The sequence below is a fragment of the Polypterus senegalus genome, chromosome 8 (genome assembly GCF_016835505.1).
Source record: "Polypterus senegalus isolate Bchr_013 chromosome 8, ASM1683550v1, whole genome shotgun sequence".
Classification (NCBI taxonomy): domain Eukaryota; kingdom Metazoa; phylum Chordata; class Cladistia; order Polypteriformes; family Polypteridae; genus Polypterus; species Polypterus senegalus.
In genome coordinates this window covers 8,078,002-8,097,937 of record NC_053161.1, presented here as the reverse complement: position 1 = coordinate 8,097,937, position 19,936 = coordinate 8,078,002, and the positions used below count along the sequence as shown (strand labels likewise).

Here is a 19,936-nt window from a genome sequence, read left to right as displayed (position 1 = left end):
GTGGTTGGACTTTTATGTACTTATTCTCCCTTCTGTTGATGCGGATGAAATGTTCTGTTACCTCTCACTTTCTTCTCACTTCCTTACAGTAATAATAATAATACATTTTATTTATATAGCACTTTACCCATGCTTAAAGTACTTCACAAATATTCAAACAAATACAATAGGAGTAAAAGCAAATATGACATTTATAACACATAATGCAAACTAATATTCAACATTAAACACCAAATAAATGATAAATACATGACAGTTAAAGTTCAGAATAGAAACTATAAAAGGAAAAAAAGAAGAAAGTCATGAACGCATAACACAATCTGTGTACTCTTACATGCATTGAATAGAAATGTTGAAGTTACAATCACCCACAACGGACAAGTGAGTAATGCAACAATAATAAGGGAAATAGCAAATTTTATTATCAGTTTTAGAGCCAGATGCTACACGTTCATCAGCAATTCAATGGCTATTCATTTGATTTTCAATTTAGACGTAACAATTCCAGCAAACCGCCACCCTGACCTGAAGTGGACAGACCAGACACAATCACCTCATTTAGGGATTAAACTTCTCAAGTTTTCAGAGTTCTACGATTTATCCCTGACTTGCAAAATACCCACGCTTCGCAGTGGCAAAGTACTGCCTTAAAATTTTTATTAAGAAGAAAAGTAAACCTTTTTAAACTGAGGGAAAATATACCAATAATTTTTTTAAGGATCTCTTTGTATACCACGTTGTCAGTTCGGCCCTCCAAGCTTGTTGCACACAGGGCCATTGCCAGAGTCTATTTCAATAAAGAGCAGATTTGGTACATTACTGTTGAGATCATAAACCCTTAACAGGATGGCATAATTCAGAAAAAAATGAAGCACCCAAGCACACCCTATTGAAGTCACAACCCCCTATTAAAAACTTTGACATATTAAAGGCATTCAAAGTATATTAAGATTATTACAGTCTGACCACTTGCTATACTCTTCATTCCTCTAAGGGAATGCAGAGCTCTCAGTATTCCCATTTTATAAGTCTGTCCTGTCACTCATCTTTGACAGATGTGTTTCCACGATTGGTAAATGAAGATGTCCTTCTCCCAATGCCATCCATTAAAGAACCTTCTTTTTCTGACTCCCTATAGTCCTTTAACAGCAGCTAAAATATCACAATACCTATGGACTAATAGATGAGACCTGCAGAAAATCATACATTAAATCCTATAATTGAATAACACTTCTATGGAAACGTATGGTGTAAACCATTCTGATTTAACATTGCATGGACTCTGAACATCAGTAATTTGTTAAATTGCTGTTTAATTAAACAAATTTGAATACATTTGCAATGTAATTAAAGGGGATGGAAAAATGTAATCAAGACAAGGAAAAGGAGTGAGCCTTTTTATACTTCAGCGGCCCAGTTCTGTTATAACACAGGAAGGAGCCATGTGGCTCTCTTTGTGGCCTCTCATTCGGCTTCAGGACACTCTGACAGAAGTGCATGCTGCAAAGTTCTTTCAGGCTGGCCCTGTGCCTATAATGCCAGGAGCAGTTCAGGATTTTGAAATCATTCATGAAAAGTTAAATGCTGGCATTCTCCAGGGAAGATATTGCATTCTCTTGCATTCCACACATTTGCTGTAAGATTGGAAAAGCAAAGGGATTGGATGTTCACAGTTAGGGAGTTCCTCCCCCCTGATAAACACTGCCTATCCATTCCCTTCTAACACTCAACAGCATAAGGAACAAAAGCAAGGGTCAAAGCAAGAGCTGAATGAGGGCCATCTGTTTTCTCTATGCAGTGTATGGTAAGATTCAGACAAGTTTTAATTGCAAGGCTTAGTTAACATGCTAATATTTCCTTTCATAATGCCATCTTCTCTTTTCTTACATAGTTTTTAATAAATGTGAAAAAAATACTTCTTTTGCGATTTGTGCATGAAGATATTATTTTAATATTAATGCTGGTTGATTTATTCCTTGAAATGTCTCTTTCTGCAACAATCATTAACTAGAAAGATCTGAGCAATGTTATAATGTTCAAACAGATTTGCTTTTAATGTTAATAAGTGAATATTTATATTAACAACTAATGTTAAGATCAGTAAGACATCCTGAAACAGCTGGCAGTGCTGCATTAATTATATTGTCACAAGAACCGATTAGGCAAACGAAGACACATTGTGAGATTTTATTTATTTTATTTATCGTTGTCCCTAGTGTGCGCTTGGTGTGTGTGTGTGGGTGTGTGCCCTGTGGTGGGCTGGAGCCCTGCCCGGGATTTGTTCCTGCCTTGCGCCCTGTGCTGGCTGGGATTGGCTCCAGCTGACCCCCGTGACCTAGTGTTAGGATATAGTGGGTTTGTAAAATGACTGACTGACTGATGACTATACATATTGCTTACATGCACAGTTACCCAGCTTTGCCCAGTCAGTGGGCCTCAGTTACAGTGTGTGGTTAATTGGTTTTATCAGAAGCATTCTGTAACTAATATTGTACTTTCTCTGTACAATATATTTGTATCTTTTTTTCTACTGGAGCTACAATTGCTAGTTCACCTGAGCTGTTTACTGTTAAACATGCTGCCTACAGCCCTTTCTAGTGTTCATGTGAAAAAAATTGCAGTAGAACTCTGTATTAAAGCAGTATTGGGCAATGTTACAAATGTGATTTAAAGTTGATTAATTCATAAGTAAAACTGCTAAAAATCTCAACTCTCTATTAGCATCAAAACCTATGGTTAGTACTGCCTCAGTCTGAGTAAATTACTACCTAGAAAATACTTTCTAATTACTTTTACTCTCTCAAAAGCACCATCCTGTTCTCTTCGTTTCACATTCTGAAAAACAAAATCTCCATCAGTTGTAGAATAAACCGTGCTTCATTCAGTTCAGTTGTGGTTTGGCTCCATCAGTTTTTTTTTCTTTCACTTTTTTTTTTGCATGATAGTTTTCCATGTTTTTGTTCTCAATTCACAAACTGGGAAATCCCTCTCCCATAGCATCCCCTCTCTGCTCTTCAGATGTTGTCAGTGGATAATCAAGAATCTTGTAAACTGCGTCCCAGGGCCACAAAGATTGAGAAACACTACTTTAAGACGAATGCATCACCCAGCAAGAAAATGAAATTGTTATTCCAAAATGGTTGTGGAAAAGAAAAAAAAACGCAGCAGTTGCAACCTTTGATGACATGCCAATTGTCAAAGCTCTTCTGATGAAATCTTCTAGAGCAGAGCACTGGTTGGTGGAATTGTAGTCCACATTTCGGCATTTGCACAAGGTTTCAGATAAGATAAAGATGAAGATGATAAGGTAATAGGTATTGAATGCTTGCATACTGGTTCAGTTGTGCAACACTGACTATGCTCATTGACACAGTGCCAGGCAAGCACTTGCCAAACGCATCTTCTTTGAGCTTTGCCATACTTTGCTCCTTTCAGTTCACTACTACAGATGCCTTTTACCTTCATAAGCTGACATGACCCATTATTCCATGCAGCCACTGTCAGTACTTGTGTAAAATGGGGGACACAGTGTGTAAGAATGTTCCACTTGCTAGGGAATTATTAATGAGAAATATCTAAAAAATGTTCTTTATACAACATCACCAAATTTCATTTAAATCTGTCAAGGCATTTTTGAGACTTTGGGGTAATTAGTATTCTATTGTAGTTTTTTTTACTCCTACATATTGATATATTGAAATGTCCTTTTGTAGCAGTTACCTACTGCCCTAGATCCTAACATCCTGACATATTTCAGCTTTTTAGCTAAACAGGAAATAGTGCTTTTGTTGATGAGTGAAAGAATGATTGAATGAGTCAACTTTGCATGATAGATAGATAGATAGATAGATAGATAGATAGATAGATAGATAGATAGATAGATAGTGTTGTGGCAAAAAATTGCCACCAGAAGGTTTTTCACCTGAAAATGAAGGCTATTAGGACTCACGATAGGCAAACAGAGTTTTAAAGCTTTATTGCAATAAAACAACACAAATAATAACACAGACTCAACCCAATATGGCCAAATTGAGCTGAGCCCTGAACAGCAATCGAGATTTATATAACAATTTCTTATCACTCTGACCTCGCTCAATTAGCTCATTTGCTGTGTTCTTCTGACTCCCTTCTGCACCTGTCCGGCCAATTTCTCGTGTTCTCATGGGAACCATCATTATCTCCTGACTTTCCCTGCAGCTGGCTTCTGTTATTTCACTGTCTATTGTCCATTTTTTAGTTTCTGTTTTTGCTTATTTCTTTCACTGGCCAGGGCCAGTACATGCATTCTTTTTCCATTTATGGGCTTCCCTCTTGTCACTTCCTCTTTCTCGGACTTGAGCCGGTTTGTCTGATGCCCAAAACTAAGCTTTAATTAAAAAAGAAATACGGCGTGTGCCATTATTTTATCATTTGTTTGGCATGCTTGATTTGGCTTAGTTTCTGTGCTAAAGTTAATTTCTAATATATTATTCTATATTTATTTATGCTCATGCTTGAATATGCTAATTTTGTTATTTTCCATACATTACATCATCTCTGACCTTGGCAGCAAAGCCTTTTGCTGTTTCTGCTGATTTACTATTCTATCTGGCTTCTCACGTGCCTTCCAGGACCATTTTTCCTGCATTTGGTTACTGGCATTGACTCCTTGTTTTTCTGGCCTCCATGAGAACAGGTGTTCTCATTCCTCCTTAAACTGTCCTCGGTTAGTTTCTGTACGTAATTCTTGTCCTGTTCTGTTCTACCTTTCCCACACTAGCAATTCTGCTTCAAGCTTAAAAAATAATGTGATATGACTGATTTTTTTAGTTAACTATTTGCTTGACCTATCTTATTTGCTTATCATTCTAATTTATGCTTAATCTAATGTTTCAGAAGCTTTTAATTACTTTTTATGGCTAATTATGCTAATATGCTATTTATGCTAATATATAAATTTTTCTCTTCTATAATAGATAGATAGATAGACACATACATACATACATACATAGACAGTGTGACAGTGACGCTATACCAGTGCTTGACCTGACGCACACAGACTCGGGAGGCACACTGATAAACAAAAAAATGTGTTTATTTTCTTTCTTCACCTGTGGGTAACATCTTCCCTGTTCCCACAAGCCACAACACAATCCAAAGCACAACACTGCACATTGCCTCCTCAGCAAGCTTTGTCTTCCTCCTCCGGACTCTGGATCACCGAGCAGTTACTGCTGGCTCCTTTTATTATGCCCCTGGAAGTGCTCCAGGTGCTTGTTGACCTACTACCGGCAGCACTTCCAGGTGTGGCAGAAAGCCCGCCCAAGAGGGCTCAGCAGCTGTTGCAGCACCCCCTGGCGGCACCCCTGGATCCCAACAGGGCTGTAGATAACTCCAACTCCCATGAAGCCCATCAGGAATCCGAGGCACCACTGCAGCCCATGGGGGCTGTCATCTAACGTCCCAGGGGAGGTACTGTTCTGCCCATGCTTGCTCAGTGAAGATGCGTTCTGGCTGGACAAGGACCCTGGCTGTCTGTGACAATAGATAGATAGATAGATAGATAGATAGATAGATAGATAGATAGATAGATAGATAGATAGATAGATAGATAGATAGATAGATAGATAGAAGCAATATTGTTTATCCATGTATTTTCTAACTGACTTTTTTATGATCAAGTGCAAGGTGGGCAGCAAACCTTGACATAATGCAAAGCATTGCACACTGGAGCCATTTTAGAGTTTGTCCTTCATTCCATTCATCTATTGATCCATCCAGCCATTAATCCATTCATTTCCTAACCCAAACCAAATAATTTAATATGCACATCTTTGGAATGTGGTGGGAAAAGCTATGGAGACACAAGAAGAACAGGCAAAGTCCACACAAATGGTGACTGCGCTGGGGGTACAAAGCCAGAATTCTAGAGCTGTGAGGCAGCAGCAATAACCAGGGCATGACCATTCAGCCAATTTTATTTTTCTTTCTTAAAATGTAATACAGTGTATTTTCTGACCATTCAAGGGCAATTTAAGGTAATAACAATATACTAAAGAAATGGTTTAAAAATGTGACACAAAGCAAAGATGAAAAGAATCTGAATTTATGCAATTACTTTTTGGAAAAAAGCTGAACACTTTTGGCTTTGGGTGAGAGTGCAACTGTGATGGTTCTGTTTAAATAAGCATTGACATTTGTTTGCCTATGATGAGGTCTGAGCTCTTAGCTAGCAGATGAGCCAGTATTAAGATATATTTTCCTTCTTTTATTGTTCCACATCCTTATCAGGGACTAGCTGTTTTTTGGATTAAATATTTTTCAAATTGCCTCAAAAAAGCTCTGAATTTAACTAAAGCATGTACGTAGTTATATTCTACCAAAGGTGACTTTGTGCACTCTGTGCAGTAATGCTATGCTTCTCCTTGACAAGCGTTTTAACTTTGGCTTTTACTTAAGCTCTCCATCAGAATTTTTAGACCCTTATATTCATTCATCTCCTGATTTTAAATTAATGCAACATGGGACAAGTAGCAGTTGATTATTATGATTTTCTGTCTTTGTATAATAAAATATTAATACTACTGTCTCATTATGTAAATTGGTATATTAAGAGCGAGCAGATACCTAGACTGAACAGCTTCATTTGCACAGACATGGGTTCACAAATGGGGAACCCTCTTTATATTATGAGGTTTTAACCAATTCAGTGGCTGGTTGTAGCTGTTTACTGGCATTCTCTTTCAATCAACAATTAAACACCCTATTCACACTTGAGTGTTGCAGATTTCTAGTGTTTTTAGTAGGAGTCTGCCAAGGGCAATTTGAGCATGATCGTCAGGATGGTGATTCGCCATGACCCACTTCCATTATAAACAAGATTAGCAACTCGCAACCCAAAATTGGCAGCCCATGACCCAATGGTTGAGAAGCACAGCACTAGATGACCGGAACAACGAGCAGCTTCACTCCTATAGGAAGAGGCAGTGACTTCTTGTAAAAACGCTTCTAAAATACTCTTTGTTTTCTTTACCAAGTGTTTTATGAGCATTACCATTGATTTCAATGAAACAAACATTTGGCTGAAATTGCTTGAAAACTGCTGCATCAATATTTCTGGAGTGAGCTGGATGAAGTGATGGACAGTGTACCCAAGGAAGAGAGAGTGGTGATTGGAGTGGATTTCAATGGACATGCTGGTGAAGGAAACAGAGGGGATGAGGAGGTAAAGGATAGGTATGGTGTCAAGGAGAGGAATGAAGAAGGTCAGATGGTAGTGCATTTTGAAAAAAGGATGGACATGCCTGTGATGAGTACGTATTTTAAGAAGAGGGAGGAACACAGGGTGATGTGGAGAGTGGAGAAAGATGTACGCAGATGGATTATATTCTATGCAGGACAGTCAGTTTGAAGGAAATTGGAGATTGACAAGTGGTGGCAGAGGAAAGTGTAGTTAGTGGAGATATGCTCTAGAGAGGAAAAGGAATGAAGGTCAGTAGGACCAAGAGGGAATACATGTGTGTGAACGAGAGGGAGGTCAGAGGAGTGGTGAGGATGCAGGGTGTAGAGTTGGCGAAGTAATGGGGATTGTGGAAGAGAGGTGAAGAAGAGAGTGCAGGCAGGGTGGAATGGGAAGAGAAGAGTGTCAGGAGTAATTTGTGACAGATGGGTATCAACAAGAGTGAAAGGGAAGGTCTACAGGACAGTAGTGAGACCAGCTATGTTATATGGGTTAGAGATGGTGGCACTGACCAGAAAGCAGGAGACAGAGCTGGAGGTAGCAGAGTTAAAGATGCTAAGATTTGCACTGGGTGTGACGAGGATGGATAAGATTAGAAATGAGTACATTAGAGGGTCAGCTCAAGTTGGGCGGTTGGGAGACAAAGTCAGAGAGGCGAGATTGCGTTGGTTTGGACATGTGCAGAGGAGAGATGCTGGGTATATTGGGAAAAGGATGCTAAGGATAGAGCTGCCAGGGAAGAGGAAAAGAGGAAGGCCTAAGAGAAGGTTTATGGATGTGGTGAGAGAGGACATGCAGGTGATGGGTGTAACAGAGAAACAGGGACAGGAATATATGGAAAAAGATGAGCCGCCAAGAGAAGAAGAAAGCCACAGTCTAATGTGGTCAGCATTCTAACTTCTATTTTGCCCATCCATTTGACTTCTCCACCCTCATTTAATTTTTCATTCTTTGGAAGCATGAAATGACTTTTTTTTTCACTGTGCCACTGAGTTGGTTTTACACTGATGTAAATCAGAAAAAGTTCAGGGCTTATATACCAGTTATTAGCAAATAATGAATGTCCTTTATCCAAATTGGGCTCCAACATTTTAAGCACTATATTACTAGATTTTCCAGTATTTTCAGCTTAATCCTTTATCTCTGTACTGTCTCCAGTATAAATAAAAAAATAACTATGTACAATATTTCTCTTGCAGTGAAATAATACAAAAAGCCTTAAACTGAAACTACAGAAGATTAATTTTCCTTTATTTTTTTAGCATCAAACCATCATCAATACACATATATAAATAAACATTCTGAAGTGACACATAACACGCTGGTAGGAAGGCATTATGTGTTTAACACAAATCACATTGCAGAAAGTTTGTTCTCCTTATCAACATTATTGTCTGCAAAATGTAATATCTGTAATAAAATAAGATATTGATTGCATGACATAAATGTGGGAAATATTGGAGTGAACAAATAGACATCTGTGCTCCAGTAATCATTTATTTTTTGTTTCTTCGCCAGTGGCATTAATAGCTAGGAAGTAGCAGAATTCTTCATGTGTTGTATTTTTTCATTTTCTCCGTTCTGATTTTTCTTGAACATCTCCATTTTCGCAAACACACAGTATATGTAGAAATTATTAGTTTCATCTGCATTCTTTTTCATTAAATCAACCAAAAAATGGCTTTGCAACTCCCCAGAATGTCACTGCTTTGTTTTAATCTTTTAATAACATAATCTTAATTTTCATTAAGTTGAAAATTTTTGGCTCATACATATCTATATTTTTCATCTCAAACCAAAATTTTTTTCTTTTGTGGCTGGGGTTCCTCTTCATCTTCACTGTTAGAATCATTGGTCGAAAACATGACCGATGATCCAACTTATATGTCACCTTCTTCATCACTATGTCCCACAATTTCTTCTAAAAATATTACAATAACCAATTGACTAATGCCAAAGTGAAATAAGAAAAAAAAATCAAAGTCCAAGCAATGATAGAAAGAGGTCCTAACAATAACTAGCAATCCTTTTCCTTTCTAAAATAAATGCAATTGTTTTCAATTTTTATTCAAAGCTTGGACAAAGAATAGAGTGTGCGGCTATAAAATAGTGTTGACATGATGATCCCACATATCTCATTGCTGGAAGATCAGGTATCTAGCAGCAGACATCATTTTCAGCTATTACCATTAAAATGAAAGCAGAAAATGGTGGCATGCATAGCAAAATGAAGCACAAAACAGAGCCACAATAAAGTCAACCATAAAATAAAGAACAATAATATTAAACAAGTAAGAATGCAGCAATGTACAGTAGAACACTTTTACAAGTAAACACTGCATCTGTGAAGGGTACCACAGTGTCTGGTGGAGGCAGCTCAGAACACAGGCCTGCTCATGAAAGTTGCCAGCGCTCTTTATGCCGAGGCCACCTATGGTCAGACTCCTGCTTTGAAAAATGCTAAATTGGCTGCATCCTTGGTCCAGATGGGATCTTCCTTTACTTTATACTGCATATAAAAAGTGTTTACAGTCTGAAGGGTTTTAGCATTTCCTGTAATCAAGGAGGCACAATTCTGCAGACCATTAAAACACAAAATAAGATACTTGCATGGCATCTGATAACAATAATCATTTAAAGGAGTTTTTTACATCCTTTTTTCTTGCTACATGATTTAATTAGCTGGGAGTTTTGAAAGAGTGAATAAACAGTTATACCAGATAACAGATATAAAGACCAGAGGTAAGAATTATCAGATTGAAGGTTACTGGGTTATAAGTCATATGTTCTACAATCTAATCGGATGTCTCAGTCACTAGCAATTCTGTCTAAAAATGCACATAACTCAGAGACTGTTTGACATCCGCCTCTCATCAAAAAATAAAGTATTTTAATAGGTCATACACGGATGAGCCACATATTTGAATCATCTCTTAATATTACTGTTTGTTAGGACACAAGAACATAAAAAGTTTCATAAACAAAAGGAGACCTTTCAGCTTATGTAGTTCATTTGATTAGCTAGTAAAGAACTTGTCCATTCAGCTACCGTAATTCTAAGATGATTCCAAGTAATTGCAGGTATTCTTGGTTTTAAAATTTAAAACAGCTCACCCGCAACCCAATGTTTCTGGAAAGCAATAGGCAATTACAAAATTGATATCTGGAGTTATGATCATGTTAATTGTGTTGTGACGAATTTATTTCATAAAGTGTAATCAATCTTGTCAAGGGACAGTGTATAATAATTCAAAATATTATGCAGATTGACCAGCAAAATATGTACAATATCTTTAATTCTGTATTTCAAAATACAGGTGACAGAAAGGCACAATAAATATAATCAGAGGATCGCATATCTGCAGTAATAACATCCACTTTGGCTGCAGTGACAGCTTTATTTCACTGTAGTATAAAAGGGTGACACACTGTAAGTGATACCACTGCTGCCTTATGGGTTTGAATGCAAACACCTAGACGCCATCTGTGTGAAGTTTACACTTATCTTTCTATCTTCATGAGGTTTTCTCTGGATACTCCTGTTTCCAGCAACATCTCAAAGATGTCAGTTTTAAGTTAATACCCAACTTAACCAGTGACAAACTGGTACTTTAACCTGGACTGTCTTGTATACAATTTTGCCAGGGTAGACTCTACCAGCCTGAAATGGATGAAGTATGTTTTAAAAAATGGATAAATGGATGTTACCTGCAGATCCTAAGATTCATTTAAGACAGTGTTATGCCCTGCAAGCTTAAACCTTCAAAAGGCGACTGGAAGGCAAGGTCGTAGTCAAAAACCCCATAGTCAGAGTCAGAACTAGGAGAACAACTTTCAATAACCTATCACAAGACAAAATAAGTCAAAATAAGTGAGACAGTTCAAAGACCAGAGAAACTAAACACTTTTAAAAAAAAAAACATTTGAAGTGTTTTGGAATTTATAGGAAAGCATACCCCTGGGTGACCTTCAATCCTGTTGTATTTTGAGTGACAGGACAAAACCTCTAATGACACATCCACTCCAGGAAACGGTAGTCAACAAGAGCAGAGCACCACCAGAATAGCAGTGATATAACAGCACAAATCACAAATCAGAGTTAAAACTACCTGTATAACTATGCACTGTTTTGAAAACAAATACACCAGACAGATACCTCAAGGTATAAAATCCCCCAACAGAAACAAACAATGTTCAAAACAAGAGTCCTTGACAGGCAGAAGTAGTAAAGACGTTACAGGGATTTAGTGATATGTTGTTACGTATTACACTAAACAGAAACATGGCAGGGTACGTCACTGTCACCTGAAAGTGACCGAGAAGATAATCAGGTAACAATTCAAATACATTTGGGTAAAGAAATGTAAGGCAAACATTCAGAGATAGAGGAAAATTCTGCAACACTTAAGCAGCAGACAGTGAAACTAAAGAGTAGGTAATTTTGCCAATTCTTTTGGACAGTATATATGAAGCCATTAATCAGAAACCAGGATAACTGAATGGGATAAAACAATTTGGAGATACACGTGGTCAACAGACAGACAAGAGGAAAAAATCCAGAAACAAAACTTGAGATTTTGAACTCTAAAACAAAGTTAAAGCTGAAACCAGCAACACAATATGCAAAGGTTTAGTGCTGAAATCAAAGAGTACAAAAGACTCAATGATAGATACACTGTAATGTTAAATTATGTGTATTATTTTTCTGGATGATGCAAATTTTTCTCTAACACTTAATAATTTTAATTATGGCAGAAAGTTCTGAGAATTTGAACAACCTTTCATTTTATATATATACTAAGGGGTTCCCCCCTGCTTGCTTTGCTCGCTAGCCACTTCGCATCTCGCTTTATGAAGAGGGGGGCTGAATGCACCCCAAGGAGACACGATCGCTCCTTTGAAACCCCCTTTAAATGGTGATACAATGGGAAACAAATAGGCTCTTCATCATGTAAAGCACTTTGAGCTACATTATTTGTATGAAAATGTGCTATATAAATAAATGTTGTTGGTTTTTTTTACCTCCTCTTTGCTCGATCAGCTGCTGGCTTTCTGCTGCTGCCGTGCCGTGTGATCTGCATTTTGTGTGCTTCAAACATTTAAAAGCCTGTACAGCAGCTCTCCTATTCTTTGTGTTTCATTTCAGGCCCCGAGCGTGGTTAAATTTTTGGCACAAAGTCCCGTCTCACGAGACATGAGTTCTTGATATTTTTTAGTTTATAATTTAAAAGTGAAATAAGAATCTGAAAATCTATCAACATCAAATTAAAGTTTGATAAATTCTGAAAAGAATGATACCAAACATATATATGTAGGTTTTAAAATAAGCCCGATTTAAAGTGTGACAAAATGATGTGCCATAAAAACGTCACCATCGCACCTTCAGGCTTAGGATTTTATACTGTATATATAGAGTAGATATTGGCTCCAACAACTGGTCTACAGTTATATGAAAGAGACGCAGTCCATATAATTCATCAGTATCTTATCGAAAAATCGTCAGTAAACTGCAGCCCTTATTGCATGCTCTTAGTTGTATTCCATTTTAATCAAGTGAGTGCCAACATGGGTTTTCGCAAATGAATCTAATTTTTGCTCCAATGAAAGCCTCGCTACTGAGAAACACGATCTTCTCTTCATACAATTGGTTAGCCCTCGATTCACACGCTTCGATCCTGCAGATTCATGGATGTTACAAGGACAACGATTAGCCATTGACACTCAAAGCAAAGAACAAATTAGAAAGACTGCATCTGATGAAAACATGCAAAAAGACTGGAATTTTCTTTAAAACTCAATCAAATTAAGCACTGATTACTTTGAAGTAGTACATATTAACTTTTCTGTAGAATGCATAGCTCATTATTAACTTGTGGTTAATATTCTTTGATTTCAGAAATTCTGTTTTTGTAATTTTAAACTATCAAGTACAATATTATTCAGTATGGTACATGTGATGGTTTGTCAATTTCTAATTTTATGAAATGTTATATGTCACCATAAAAAAAATAACTTATAGCTTTAGGACTTTTGGCCTCTATATAATAATAATAAAAATAATAACAATTCTTTGCTTTTATGTAGCACTTTTCTCACTATTCAATGTACTTTGTAAGCTCCATGCACAAAGGACCTGAGACACAAAGCCATGTTTCCGTAACTGCAACATAATGTATGTGTGCTGCCACCTTTTAGTTTACAAAAAAAAGCACTATATATAAGCTTACAGCTTAAGGGCTGAGGTGATGGCAATAACCCAAATCAGGGGTTGCCGCTGTGGTTTAATGCCTTCTGTCCTCCCTCTGCAGAAGAGAAGCCTAACCACCACTTCAGTGCTGATATCACTTTCTTTGGCACCCTTCTGGATCCTCCCCTTTCTGACAAAGACCTATTTGACCAAGAGGGCCACTGCCCTACTGCAGTTCTGTCTAGGACTATTGTCTGAGAAAATATTGTCCACACATTGTTTTTGTGCTGGCATTGAATATATGTGGTTCATCCAGGGTGGTGCTCCACACACCTTTAGCATTGTTCAGCCTCTTCTTTACAGTATATATTTGTGTGTTTAAGGCTTTTTACTTTTATCACTATGTTTTGAAAACATAGTGCCTTCTTGGTTTTTAATGGGTTCCATCATTTTGAGTACTGTTTGTTATGACATGACACACCATTGCTGGAGGGCATTTTCCTGGTATTTACTCACCAACACAAAATAAAAAACAGCTTGTCATTAGTGATTTATTTGATTTTCCAGTCATGAACTCTAAGATCTGAAGTTTTCCCTTTGACTTTCAAATCTCATTTTGGCAAATTATCTTTTTGGCATTGATTCCCGCAGTGTTTAAAGATCATGGTTTACCTTCTGGTCTACTCTGTCCTTTTTGACTGCCCATTCTCACCCTGTGGCAAATTAGTCATGAAGCATTGCTAAAATCTCAATGAAAATTCTTTCTTCCCCCTGTAACCACATGGCTGTCACACTTCCAACAGTAACTGGGAGAGATGTGGTCAATGGCCAACTACTGTAATGGAAGGAACACAAGGCAATGTGTGCTATTCGTTTATAGTTGGCTCAGTGAGCACTCAAAGCTACATTTTTTTTTTTAAATTCGGACTGTTTCAGTTTTTACCCCATCTTTGATACAGGTGAAAGAGAATTTAATGGAGGTTTATTTGTATATAAGCCGTAAGCTGGCAGAGTGGGTAGTGTGTCTACCTTGCATCTCCTGGAACCTGGATTTTAATCTTGGCCCAGTCTATGTCTCTGTGGAGCTTATGTGGCCTTGCTGTGTCTGCTGGAGTTGTTATCAAAATATTGTGATGCATGCCCCACCATCCACCAAACACATATACTGTGATGGACTGACTTCTCACCTGTGGTTATTAACTGACCCACGCTTGATTCTGCCAGGACAGGTTTAGGTACCTGTATCCAGCAGGGGCCAAATTCAAAACAATTCAGAAACAAGGAGAATGTGAAAACTTTGCAGAAGAAACCAACAGGCTGCTATTCAAACCAAGGATTCTGGAACTGTGAGAAAGCAGCACTATCCACTGTGTCATTGTATGAACCAAATATGTTTCTATCTTTTGCTTATACTTGTTATAAATTATGCACACCTTTTATCCACAAAATACATTTTAATATTGTGATTATTTTTCATATTACCTTTCACAGAACATGGAAAATAAGCTATCCAGCACTACATCAGAGGCAATATTGGGGACAGAGATAAGAAAAGGAGAAGATCAAGAGTTGAAGGACAGAGGGAAATGGAGCAACAAAATGGAATTTGTTCTCTCAATGGCAGGGGAAATTATTGGGCTTGGAAATGTTTGGCGTTTTCCTTATCTCTGTTATAAAAATGGAGGGGGTAAGTGGAATATGGAAAGCTTTTATTATTTAATATCTGGGTTTCATTCTGCCTTAGACCACTCATCTCTAAATTCAGTTTGTATCATCCTCTTAAATTCCAGACTTGCTCTGCTTTGATGAAATATGTCTACTTTCTGTGGCTAATATAACCCACTCCTAAGTCCTTCGTTGCAGTTTGAACCCTTATCCTAGGTGAACCTGTAAGTGTAATACCCTACTTTTCTTATACTTCATAAAAGCTTCCTGTGAATTTTGTACTGAGCGTACAAATACTATGCTTTTAAGCTTGACTGTACCGAGCAAGTGGTCATGGACATGGTGGCTGTGGGAATTTGGGCGTGACTCAGTCACCTCTCTTCAAATGTACACCTCGACTATTTCCAATGTGCCACCAACATTGACTGTGTACAAATGCTCTGCTGTATCATTCACTTAGGACTTTTGCGTTTATACATTTCAGAAAGTCATGGTGAACTACCTGTGGGGACTGCAAACCCTTCAGATTCAAGTGCTTTGCGGCATGAAATAAATGGAGACCTCCCTCTGTCAGCCATGGAGAGCCCATCACTGACCACTGTGTCATCGCTGATCTCTGTCTGTGTCAGCCATCATTTTCTCTGCTTAGTGTTGCCACTACAGTGGCCATCCATTTTATCCAAGATTTTAGCTATCTGAGGTAGCATCAGCCCCCATTACCTAGATAATCAGTGATCTACGGTAAAAACTAAAAATATACAAATGCATAAGTGGATTAAGAAAGTATTCAGACCCCTTCATTTTCTGAACACTTAATTGTATCGCAGATTTAATGTTAAATGGATTATCCAAAAACATTCAAAGTTGTAATTACTACCAAAGGGGCTTCTGCAAAGTACCAAATTAAGTATCTGAATACTTAAAAATGAAAAAGAGATGTCACTTTTTGACATGTAATAAATTTAAAAGTGGAGGGACCTGAATACTTTCTGAATCCCCTATATATACAGTATGTGATATATAGTACCTGTCAAATAATACAAAGAGTACATGGCACGTGTTTCTCCCTCGTTGGGGCTCATCAGGTGTAGGCACTTTTGCTTCCCTTTGTGGGGATCAAACTTCGGATGTCAGCGCCAGAGGTGAAGCCTCAGACGTTGCACCATGGTAGCTGGTTTGCTTACTTGACAGGGTGTAGATTGGAGTATTACATACATAGGTCTGGCCACAATCTGATTTTTGGGTGGTTACCTGACAGGTAACACTCGTGGTTGGTCAGCCAGTCGGCCAACAATCACCACTCCCTCTCAGTTGCGAGAAGCAGATCATAGACATGATATATAGTATCTGCCAAACAACACAAAGAGTACATGACATGTGTATATACATACTGCATATACAGTATGTATATGCAGCATGTATCACCAAAGGATGTTGGTTTGTGTAGATCAGTAAGCTGTTTGGGTACCCAATTTATACACACTCTACAGCACCTCAAGTCATCATACACTATGGTAAGTTCAGATCCATAGCTGATATCCAAATGTGCAGCAACAGTGAACAACGTAATTCGTCAGTCTTCTCTGATGGAGGCATTTGTCATATTGATGTGATATTATGTGCGCTGGTGCTCAAACAGATCAAGCTTCAATGGTTATACTTCTTCTTCCTGCTTTAAACCTTTCCACTCATTCATAAACTTCTTTTAGTTGGGTCATGTTGCTTTCACTTCCGTTATGAGTCAACATCCTTTGGTGAATTTCAACAGATTTTACTCCTTCATAAGCAGATCTCACTATGATGCAATGTTCGACAATGGTGCAATCTCGCAGTAGTCCGCCCATGTTCATTTGACCTTTGCTTCAATTAGACAAATGGTAGAGTGCTACGCTGCATGTGTTCGAACTAATCTTAAGGCATCATTAACTTGTATTGGGTAAGCTTCTATCTGTTGCAGTTACCGTATAATTTTCAAATTGCCTTTACTTTTTGATTTACCCATCTGTACATACTGTATATATATATATATATATGGTGAATCCAACAAAAAATAAATGTGGTGTTGTCTGACACCCTACCTCTGCTTTTATTTCCTAGTTAAGGTGGAGAAGAAAATTGTAATTACTTAAGAGGATAAACAGCATGTTCTATGCAAGATGGCTGCTGCAGCCATACTATAGCTTCTGGGAGAATAGATCCATCGTCTTCTGAAGCTAGATTATCCCTGATCAGCTGCTTCCTGTTAGATGGGTGTTTAAGTAGCAGATGAAGTGGAAGGGTGAGACTTAATGACTTTTGAATTGAATGTGACAGAGATTTTCTGGATTGTTCACCTCCATTATAAAGGGAATTTAAATTGTGTTGGTTCCACAACAAAACCCCTCTCCATAATAGCATCCGAACCACACACATGAAACACTCCTGTTGCTCGTGTTTGAGACTCTATAAATATCATCAAGATTATCATAATTCAATGCTTGGAAGGCTGCATGTAATCACAATAAACACAAGACTAAAGTATAAGGTTTCAAAATTAAGAAGGCTAAACTCAAACTGGTTACTTTCAAAATAAAATATTGTTGCATTTTCTTTTGTTAAAAAAAAACACAACTGATATTAGTGCTTTTATTAGAATGATTTCTTTGAGCAAACAGAATGATCTTGATAAAGGATAGTACTGTTTCTTGGTCTTTTTAAACTAGACATTTTTTACAGTGGGCATGTGATGACATCATCTCATGCGTAGTATCACAGCTTTACAGTGCATCTGAAATCTCAGAACGGTGCTGGCCATTAAAAAAATAATTGAAACCACAAAAATCATGATAGTTACAGGTATATCCTGATAAATAAAACAAAAAATGGAACATAACATAAAAAGTATAAAAGGCAGCTAGGCAGTTTGGGAACACTCTAGTAGATAAAAATAAACGAGAATATTGACTGATAATTATTCATACCTACCGTCATGACCTGTTTACTTATTTACATTTTTTTCCTTGTACTTTGTGAAGTTTATTTGGGTTTATTTAATATTCCTTGGGGGAGTTTTAGCCATAGAGAATGCAGTTCTTTAGTGGTATTAAGGTGGCTAAAAAATGAATATGTCTTATTAGCCACCATTATAGAAGTTGCTATCTTGCCCCCTGTTTCAATGATGTCAGCTCCTGTTGTTAGAGATGTGTCCTTAGAGGTTGTGCTGGATTGTGTCATCAGTACAATGGTATTTAAAGCCGTGTTGCTGGATCTTCCCAGTTTGCGAGTATTCGAAACCCTTTGCAAGTGATTCTCTGAAAATGTGCTGTTATTTTGATTCCACTCTTAGTCTTTTATTTTCTAGACAACGATTTATCTTTTTAATTTTGACTTTGGTTACAGATAGGACATATTTCTGGGTCCTAACTTTAGCTTAGTTTTAGACTTTACCTCTTCTTTCAATTCAATGCAATTCAGTTTATTTTTGTATAGCCTCTTCACTAAGAGCAGGCAGAGAGCACTATGACAAGTCCTTGAGGTAAAATGCAAATGCAAACTTTTCCAATTGCATACTGAGTTCATAAAGCCATAAAGTGGTTTTAAACTGATTACAGTATATACTCGTATATAAGTTCTCCTGCGGATAAGTTGGGGCTTGATTTTACCATATCATTTCCGGTATTTTATAATGTCGGTCATATAAGTCGAATGCGGAAAACTCACGCTATTGGTCCAAGAGATTATGATATGTTAACGCTCACCTGAGAGAGTAACCACGGAGCACACTGCCTTTTTCTTTCTATGTATTGTGTCTATGTGACCACACGGTAATACCCAAACTATTCTGAAGCAACATTTGCACTGATTTGTGTTTTTTATGCCTCACATCCTCATACACCTTTACCGTAAGATCTTCCCTAATCTACAATGGAGCGTTCAATCAGAAGAAAACATGAAGCTGGTTTTAAATTAATAGTCGTTGAAGTGGCGAAAGAAATTGGTAACTGTACTGCTACAACAAAATTCGATGTGTCTGAGAAACTGGTATGAGATTGGAGGAGGCAAGAAGATGTAAAAAAAGAAAAAAAATGAAGTGTCTTATTTTTGAATGGATGTGTGAATCGGGGCCTGATTTTATGATCGATTTTTTGATTTCAAAACCCAACTTATATGCAAGTATATACGATAAAATAAATATTTATCCATTAACAGTAGAACTGTGGTCAGTTGAAATTGGGGGAGAGGAAAACAAAAACTCCAGTCAGCAGCATCCTGGAGATTCAGTTCAGTTCAGTTTATTCTTGCAAAGCACTCTTCACTGAGTGCAGCCACAGAGTGCTGTGACAGATTCTCAGATAAATGTAAATACAAACTTTACAAATTACTAATTACATAATGAGTAGACATAAAGACAAAGATTTATTGAAATAGGAAAACAAAGTAGTTTGACTCTAATTAACATAAAAGGGGCCCAGCACTCTCTGCTCACTGTTGAATTATGGTCAGGTGAGAACAGAGGAGAAAAAAAAACAAAGACTCCAGTCAGTTCTTCGCTAATCTAAAATCGGTATTTTTTTCTTGCTGCATAACACCTACACTAGAAGAAGAAGCAAAATAAAGATGAGGAAGAAAACTGCATCAGTTTTCATTTTCATTTGTAAATCTCTTCAAACACAAGCACAAACATTATCTCTGGCTGGTTTGCTAGTGGGTGGCACAATAATTATGCTGCTATGTGGTGTCTTTCTTGATTTGAATTCTATACTGTGTGAAATACTTCCTGCATTTTCTGAGATTTTCTCTGTCTATTCCCCTTTACCTTCTACATCCCACAGATTTAGAAGTTCAGTTGACTCTAAATTTGACTAAAGAGAGTGAATGTATGTGAC

General features: G+C 37.4%; 1 protein-coding gene across 2 annotated transcripts in view; it reads left to right on the top strand.

The window, feature by feature from the left end:
• The first annotated feature begins 1,636 nt into the window (after positions 1-1,636).
• Positions 1,637-19,936, top strand: part of LOC120533738 (sodium- and chloride-dependent GABA transporter 2-like) — an 86,897-nt gene continuing 68,597 nt past the window's right edge. Inside the window, exons 1-2 of one of the 2 annotated variants that reach the window (XR_005634614.1) lie at positions 1,637-1,804; positions 14,898-15,093. Coding sequence is in view for 1 of the 2 variants with exons in the window: in XM_039760663.1 (XP_039616597.1) it covers positions 1,793-1,804; positions 14,898-15,093 (208 nt within the window). In the remaining variant the exon portion in view is untranslated. The remainder of the gene's footprint in view (positions 1,805-14,897; positions 15,094-19,936) is intronic. The other variant, XM_039760663.1, reaches the window with a different exon arrangement.